Source organism: Carlito syrichta, unplaced genomic scaffold, assembly GCF_000164805.1.
Source record: "Carlito syrichta isolate Samal-C Ts95f unplaced genomic scaffold, Tarsius_syrichta-2.0.1 Scaffold309739, whole genome shotgun sequence".
NCBI lineage: Eukaryota > Metazoa > Chordata > Mammalia > Primates > Tarsiidae > Carlito > Carlito syrichta.
In genome coordinates, this window is record NW_007253835.1 from 100,357 (window position 1) to 108,918 (window position 8,562).

The 8,562-nt window shown below is 43.3% G+C and overlaps 1 protein-coding gene across 1 annotated transcript in view; it reads right to left on the reverse strand.

Annotated features, from left to right (window-relative positions):
• RFWD3 (ring finger and WD repeat domain 3) overlaps positions 1 to 8,562 on the reverse strand; it is a 46,886-nt gene that overhangs the window by 24,047 nt on the left and 14,277 nt on the right. The window contains exons 4-7 of the mRNA XM_008067728.2: positions 7,224 to 7,294; positions 7,149 to 7,151; positions 2,691 to 2,882; positions 2,042 to 2,133 (exon numbers count right to left, since the gene is read on the reverse strand). Of these exons, the coding sequence (XP_008065919.1) occupies positions 2,042 to 2,133; positions 2,691 to 2,882; positions 7,149 to 7,151; positions 7,224 to 7,294 (358 nt within the window). The remainder of the gene's footprint in view (positions 1 to 2,041; positions 2,134 to 2,690; positions 2,883 to 7,148; positions 7,152 to 7,223; positions 7,295 to 8,562) is intronic.

Genomic DNA, 8,562 nt, shown 5'->3' on the forward strand with positions numbered 1-8,562 from the left:
GCGGGCTCAGGCAATCCACTCACCTCAGCCTCCCAAAGGCACGGGATTACAGGTTGAGCCACCGAGCCCGGATCCAAAACATAATTTTAAGCAACAAATCGAGCTACAGCAAGAAAATTATAATCTGATATGACATTTACATAAAGTATAAAAACTTTCTGAATCATACTATATATTATTTATAGACACATACATAGTTAAATACCTAATCAGTCCTGGGAATGATGAACACAATTCATGAAAGTAGTTACTTCTAGAGAAAAAGATGGAATCAAGGAGAACTTAGTTCACAAGAAAGTTTCTACTGTAGCACTAATGATTTCTTTCTTTCTAATAAGACCCAAAGCAAATATGGCAAAATGTTAAGATTTTATAAACTTGGGTTCAAGGCTGTTCATTCCCTTAACCTCTATTTACTGGCATTTTGAAATTACAGTAATCAATGAATTATTTTTTAAATATTATCAAGCCGGGCTCAGTGGCTCAGCCTGTAATCCCACGCCTTTGGGAGGTTGAGATGAGTGGATTGCCTGAGCCCGCGGGTTCGAGACCCGCCTGGGCAGCGAGACCTCATCTCTACAATAAATCAAAAAATCACCCGGGCGTGGTAGCACGCGCCTGTAGTTCCGGCTACTTGGAAGACTGAGGTGGAAGGATCGCCGGAGCCCAGCAGGTCGAGGCTGTGGTGGCCGGGAGCGGCCACTGCACTCCAGTCTGGGCGACAGAGTGAGACTTCAACTCAAAAAAAATAAATAAATTAAAAAATAAATAAATAAATAAATATTATCACCCATTACAGCCACATTTATAGACTCTGTCTTTTCAACAAAATTCTCCTCTCTACAAACATGCCATTTAAAAATGCTACAAATACTCATTGGAGCAAATGAGTAAAAATAAATAAGGAAGGACATTAAATAATCTGTACAATGACTACCTGTAGTATTTTCTTTTTCTAGTTCACAAAAATGAACCACACAAATAACGTGCTTTCATACGATGACATATCTGCACTTCAACATCAGTTTTAGTGAAGGTATATTATTACATCATCTGGAAATACCACACAGAGTTCACTCAACCAATTAATCTCGTTTGGATTACTAACAATGCTAAATGAAGTTTCAAGTAAATATTTGTACATACCTTTGTTTCTTTCTTTCTCTCTTTATTTTTTGAGTCAGACTCTTACTCTGACACCAAGGCTGGAGCGCAGTGGCACGCTCATGGCCAGCGCAGCCTCGACCTGCTGGGCTCAGGTGATCTTTCTGCCTCAGCCTTCCAAGTAGCTGGAACTATACAGGTGCGCGCCACCATGCCCAGCTAGTTTTCTGATTTATTGTAGAGATGAGGTCTTGCCAAGTGCCCAGGCTGGTCTCGAACCGTGGGCTCAGGAAGTCCTCTCACTTTGGCCTCTCAAAGTGCTGGGATTATGGATGTGAGTCACTGGGCCTGGCCTAATTGTTTCTTTAGAACAAATGCCTAAAGAATTAGTACTAGATTAAAGGCTTTTAAAGACTTTTGAGACATATTGCCAAGGGTCTCTCAAAATGATTTTGCCTGTGTACTTCCTAACCATAACCAGTAAAGTGTGAGAGAGCTCTTGTCCCTGCGGTGCTCTCAATGGTGAGTTCTTGAGGAATATTTTAAGTGATGTTATTAGCAATCGTTTATGAGCTTACAAAATCCTGATAATTTTGTGCATTGCACTGTACATGGAAAGTTCTGCTCATGAGTCTTCTTTGAGGAGAGCCATGGTAGGGGGGCTTAGCGACATGAGAAGCAAAAATGGCAATAATTAAGTAATATGCCAGACCCTTGTTTGTAAAGTTGTGTGGAGTGCAAATCATGCAGACTTCCTTCAGAAGGTGATCACACATGAATCATAAATAAGTGTGAGACAGACTGCTCACAATCCTCAGAGATCCCAAGTCATAGGTCAAGTAAAATCTCACTAACAGTGATTCATAAATTCTTTTTCAGATGTGCATACTATGAACCAAAAAGGAACACTCCAGCTAGGCACACTGTCACCACTGACCTTTTCATCTGTTCCCGTTCACTGGTGTCCAAAGCTCTTAGGGTTCGGGCATAAAGGACAACAATATCACTGTGCTTGGCTTTCTTGTTGCACTAAAAAACCCAATAGGACACAATTAGTGGTTCCAGAAATTCTCCTGAATTAACATGTTATCACACCTTAACCTATGGTTCTTCTTTCTTTCTTTGTTTTTTTTGAGTTGGAGTCTTACTCCGTCACCCAGGATGGAGTGCAGTGGTACGCTCATGGCTACCCCACTGTAGACCTGCTGGGCTTGGGTGATCCTTCTGCTTCAGCCTTCCCAAGTAGCTGGAACTACAGGCGCGTGCTACCATTCCTGGCTAATTTTTTGATTTATTGTAGAGATCAGGTTTCGTCAAGCTGCCCAGTTGTTCTCGAATCTGTGAGCTCAGGCAATCCTCTCACCTCAGCCTCCCAAAGTGCTGGGATTACAGGCTTGAGCCACCACGTTTGGCCTCTTTACCTTTTTTTTTTTTAAAGATGAGGTCCCATTATGTTGCCCAGGCTGGCCTCAAACTCTTAGACTCAGGCAATCCTCTTGCCTTGGCCTCCCAAAGTGGTGGGATCACAGGCGTAACCCACTGCACCTGGCCTTTTCTTTCTTTCTTTTTTAACTTATGATTCTTACCTGAGGACATTTTCGTGTTTGTCCTTTGAGCCACTTAGAAATGCACCCATAGCCAAAGAGGTGCCCACAGCGTAATGCTGAGAGACGGTGTTCACCAGCATTGGTCCACTGTTCCATACATATTGTACAAGTGTCTCCTTCTTCATCATCGACAGACGCAGAAGGTAGAAGAGGACTAGACTTCTGGGGAGACTGCAGGATAGAAACCGAAATACACTCAATTTAGAGCACATTAAAATCAATCTTGAAGAGGAGGTTCAACTCTATCAAATTAACAAAAGTGCACAAAAATGATACAAACCTAATGAAAAGGACTATAGAAAAACTGCAACAAGCTGGGCTCGGTGGCTCAGCCTATAATCCCACGCCTTTGGGGGGCTGACGTGAGTGGATTGCCTGAGCCCACGGGTTCGAGACATGCCCGGGCAGCGAGACCTCATCTCTACAATAAATCCAAAAATCAGCCGGGCGTGGTAGCGCGCGCCTGTAATTCCAGCTACTCGGAAGGCTGAGGCAGAAGGATCGCTGGAGCCCAGCAGGTCGAGGCTGTGGTAGCCGGGAGCGGCCTCTGCACTCCAGTCTGGGCGACAGAGTGAGACTCCAAGTCCAAAAAAAAAAAAGAAAAACTGCAACACCTGAACCACTTGTTATCCTTTCTAGAATGTAATCTGGTAATGTAAACATAAGCTATGAAAACAATACTGTTCCTTGATCTTAGGAAATTTTTGGATTTTTTTCTTCATTTGAATGAAGAAAAGAAGTTATTTATACAAAGATATAAAACAGTAAACAGGTCGGGCTCAGTGGCTCAGCCTGTATCCCATCACTTTGGGAGGCCGAGGTGAGTGGACTGCCTGAGCTCATGGGTTCGAGACCAGCCTGGGCAACTTGGTGAGACCTTGTCACTACAATAAATTACCCATTTAAAAAAATTAGCCAGGTGTGGTGACATGCACCTGTAGCCTCAGTTTCTGGGAAGGCTGAATTGGGAGGATCACTGAGCCCAGGAGTTTGAAGGCTGTGGTGAGCTGTGATTGTGCCACTGCACTCCAGCCTGGGTGAGAGTGAGACCCTGACTCACAAACAAAAATTAAGATATCCTAGTAACTACCAAGATAATCAACAACAAGGAATAGTAGATCATTATACATTCAAAATTAGGCTTATGGATGGGTGTGGTGGCTCCCACCTATAATCCCAGCACTTTTGGAGGCTGAAGCACAAGGACTGGTTGATCCAGGAGTTCAAGACTAGCTGGGTATGGGGGCATGGGCCTGTCATCCCAGCTATGTGGGAGATTGAGGAGGGAGCACTACTTGAGCCTAGGAATTAGAGGCTGTGGTGAGCCATGATAATGCCACTGCATGCCAGTCTGGGTGACAGAGTGAGATCCTGACTCAAAACAAACAAACAAACAAACAAAAAACCCCAAAAAAAGGTTCATTATCAACTCAGGTAGCTATAAAATATTTAGCTCATGTGAATTGGGAAAAAAACAAAACAGGAATACAAATGTCACCATAAAAAAAATATTCAGTGATTTATCACAGAAACAAATAATTGAGTTCCATATGTTCTCACTCATAAGCTGACCCTGAACAATTATAATGTTATAAGAAAGCAACTGGCAGTAGTGGAAAACTGTCAGGGGAGTAGGGGTAGGATTGGCAGTTGAGGGAAACTGCTGGGGGGGGGGCATACCTCATCAACAAGGGTACTTGCATGATCAGTGTTTATATACCTAACCCTTAATTGTACTCTACATCTCTATAATAAATAAAACAAAAACAAAACAAAAAAAAAACCCAAAAAACAAAAAAAAGGTTCATTATCAACTCAGGTAGCTATAAAATATTTAGCTCATGTTAATTGGGAAAAAACAAAACAGGAATACAAATGTCAGCATACAAAAAAAATACAATGGTCAATAAGTATTATAATTATAATTAAAGAAATGCAAATTAAAGAGATAATTTTTCATTTATCAAATTGGTATAATCTGATGTCTGATAACATCAAGCATTATTGAGGGTAAAGGAGAAAAGAACATGCTTACACATTGTAGCCAAAAGTATAAAGTAGCACAAATTTCTGGAGGGTAATTGGTATAATCTATCAAAATTAAAACACATATGAGGGATCCCCCCAAAACTGTAATTTAGTTACAAAAAATTGTGCATTTCTTCTTTTTTTTTTTGAGTTGGAGTCTCACTCTGTCGCCCAGACAGGAGTGCAGTGGCACGCTCCCAGCCACCGCAGCCTCAACCTGCTAGGCTCCGGTGATTCTTCCACCTTAGTCTTCCAAGTAGCTGGAACTACAGGCGCGCGCTACCACGCCTGGCTAATTTTTTTGATTTACTGTAGAGATGAGGTTTCAGCAAGTTGCCCAGGCAATCCACTCACCTCAGCCTCCCAAAGCGCGGGATTACAGGCTGAGCCACTGAGCCCAGCTGTGCATTTATTCTTACATGTTTAAACTTCAGTTATCTTCAAAGAACTCTGTTTGATGAAACATACCTATCCAGATGCTTTTTCTTTCTGTTTTTTACTACAAAGACTATACAGCTGAGAAATTGAGAATGTTAAGAATGCTTTTCTTTTTTGAGTCGGAGTCTCACTCTGTCATCCAGACTGGAGTGCAGTGGTTGCTCCCGGCCACCACAGCCTCAACCTGCTGGGCTCCAGCGATCCTTCCACCTCAGCCTTCCAAGTAGCTGGAACTACAGGTATGCGCTACCACGCCCGGCTAATTTTTGATTTTTATTGTAGAGATGAGGTCTCGCCAAGTTGCCCAGGTGGGTCTGGAACCCGCAGGCTCAGGCAATCCACTCACCTCAAGCCTCCCAAAGTGCTGGGATTACAGGCTGAGCCACCGAGCCCGGCTTAGATGCTTTTTCCATAGCTCAAAATAGTTTTTGAACTCATCAGTTTAGATGGCTTTCAGTGTTTCTGCTGTTTTTCACCTCTTTCACATCAGCAAAACGTTGTCCTTAGAGGATTTTTTTTTTTAAGTTGGAGTCTCACTCTATTGCCCAGGCTGGAGTGCAGTGGCGTGCTCATGGTTATTGCGACCTCAACCTGCTGGGCTCAGGTAATCCTTCCACCTCAGCTTTCCAAGTAGTTGGAACAACAGGCATCGCCACCACATCCGGCTAATTTTTTGATTTATTATAGAGATGAGCTCTCACCAAGGTGCCCAGGCTGGTCTCGAACTCAGGGTTCAGGCAATTCTCTCACCTCAGCCTCCCAAAGTGCTGGGATTACAGATGTGAGCCACCATGCCCGGCCCAAGGACTTTTTTTTTTTTTAAACCAGGGAAACAAGTTGCTTGGGGACAAGATTGGGTAAATGGGGGGGGACGGACGCAGGAGTCATGCCCTTTCTGGTCAAAACCTGCTGAACATTCAGCATGGTGTGGGCAGGTGTATTATCATGGTGGAAAATTCAGTCACCTATTTGCCACACCTTGCAATGTTTCTTCTGCAAATCATGACACAACTTTCTCAAAACTTCCAGACAAAAACTTTGGTTGACTGTTAGGACCTTGGGAGAAGCCTATACTACAAGGGGACTACCCTCAAAAAGATAATTCCCATTTTTTTTGGTGTCCCTCTCGTATATCTTTCTTTTGGCAAAGTAATCTCTCTGCTAGAAATATATCCTGTGGCGCATGACGGTAGTTCCAGTTAACTGGAAGGCTGAGGCAGAAGGAATGCCTGAGCCCAGTAGGTCGAAGCTGCGGTGGTCAAGAGCAAGCCACTGTACTCCAACCTGGGTGACAGAGTGAGACTTCAACTCAAAAAAAAAAAAAAAAAAATCGATTATTACATAGTAATCATACTCTGCGTGATGGTTTATAAAGTACATTCATATCTTTTTTTTTTTGAGTTGGAGTCTCACTCTGTCACCCAAGCTGGAGAACAGTGGCACACTCATGGCCATCATAGCCTCAATTTGCTGGGCTCAGGCGATCCGTCCCCTCAGCCTTCCAAGTAGCTGGAACTAAAGGCACGGGCCATCACACCTGGCTAATTTTTTTTTTTTTTTTTAATTGTAGAGATGAGGTCTCGCCAAGTTGCCCAGGTGGGTCTTGAACCTGTGGGCTCAAGCAATCCACTCACCTCAGCCTCCCAAAGTGCAGGATTACAGGCTAAGCCACCGAGCCCAGCTAATTTTTTGATTTATTGTAGAGATGAGGTCTTGCCATGTTGTACAGGCTGGTCATTGAACCTGTGGGCTCAGACCATCCTCTCACCTTGGCCTCCCAAAGGGCTGGGATTATAGGCATGAGCCACCATACCTTCTTTTTCAATTGATACTTAACCTTGTTGGGTAGGCAGGACAGGTTTTCCTCAATATCCCTCCTTCTCCCTTTTTAAATCTAAGTGGAAGTAGACACACAAATCATTATTTGTAACTGGGTTAGAGTCATCCAGACCTCTTGTCTACATAGCCTACAGGCTTCCTGATTTAACCTACAGCCCCTTTAAAATAAAAACCCAAACCTCTTGTTTAAAAGGATGTTCATATTACCTGTTTGGGGAATATCTCGCCTCCACTGATACATGTAACTTCTTGCTCTGCTGAGACACTTGGTGGTTCCTCTGCAAAGTCATTTCCAGAAATGATAGGATAGGTAATATACAAAAGAAGACATAGTCAGGTATGAGAAGCTAGAAGGAGAGAGAACCTGATTTACTATAGATTTCCCTTTCTAATTGGTAGTATTCTTGCAAAAAGGATGACAGTTTCCCCAAGTAGCATAAGTTTATTTATTTTTTGAGTTGGAGTCTCAATTTGTCACCCAGGCTGGAGTGTGGTGGCATGCTCACGGCTACTGCAGCCTCGACCTGTTGGGTTCAGGTAATCATTCTGCCTTAGCCTTCCAAGTGACTGGAACTACCACCATGCCTGGCTTATTTGCTTTCTTTATTGTAGAGATGAGGTCTTTATTGTAGAGATGAGGTCTCACTAAGTCACCCAGGCTGGTCTCGAACCCATGGTCTCAGGCAATCCTCTCACCTCGGCCTCCCAAAGTGCTGGGATTATAGGCATGAGCCACCAAGCCCGACCAGTAAATTTATTTTTAAAACTTATTTTGGCCCAAGTGTGGTGGCTCCCAACTATAATCCCAGCACTTTGGAAGGCCAAAAGGGCAGACTGCTTGAGCCCAGGAATTCGAGACCAACCAGCCTGGCAACATAGTGAAACCTCACCTCTACAAAAACTCAAAAACTTAGCCAGGCGTGGTGATGTACACCTGTTGTCCCCCAGCTACTCAGGATGCTGAGACAGAAGGATTGCCTGAACTCAGGAGGTCGAGGCTGCTGTAACCCATGATCATCATGAACATGCCACTGCACTCCATCCTGGGCAACAGAGTGAGACCTCGACTCAAAAACAAACAAACAAAAAAATTATTGTGGATATTCTCAAACATACACAAAAGTAGACAGAACAGTATAGTTAAATCACAAGTACCCAGCACCCAATTAAAAAAATAACCAACATTTTCCTAAACCTGTTCCATCTAAGCCCCTATTGCATCATTTTCTTTTGGTTGAAATACTTAAACTCTAAAATATCATTTCACTTTTACAACACTAACTAATAAGAATTCTTTTAGCCGGGCTCGGTGGCTCAGGCTGTAATCCCGTGCCTTGGGAGGCTGAGGTGAGTGGATCTCTACTTTAAATAAAATAAATAAATCTCTACAATAAATAAAATAAATTTTTAAAAATTAGCTAGGTGTGGTAGTGTGCGCCTGTAGTTCCAGCTACTTGGAAGGCTGAGGCGAAAGGATCGTCGGAATCCAGCAGGTTGAGGCTGTGGTGGCCAAGAGTGGCCACTGCACTCCAGTCTGGGTGACAGA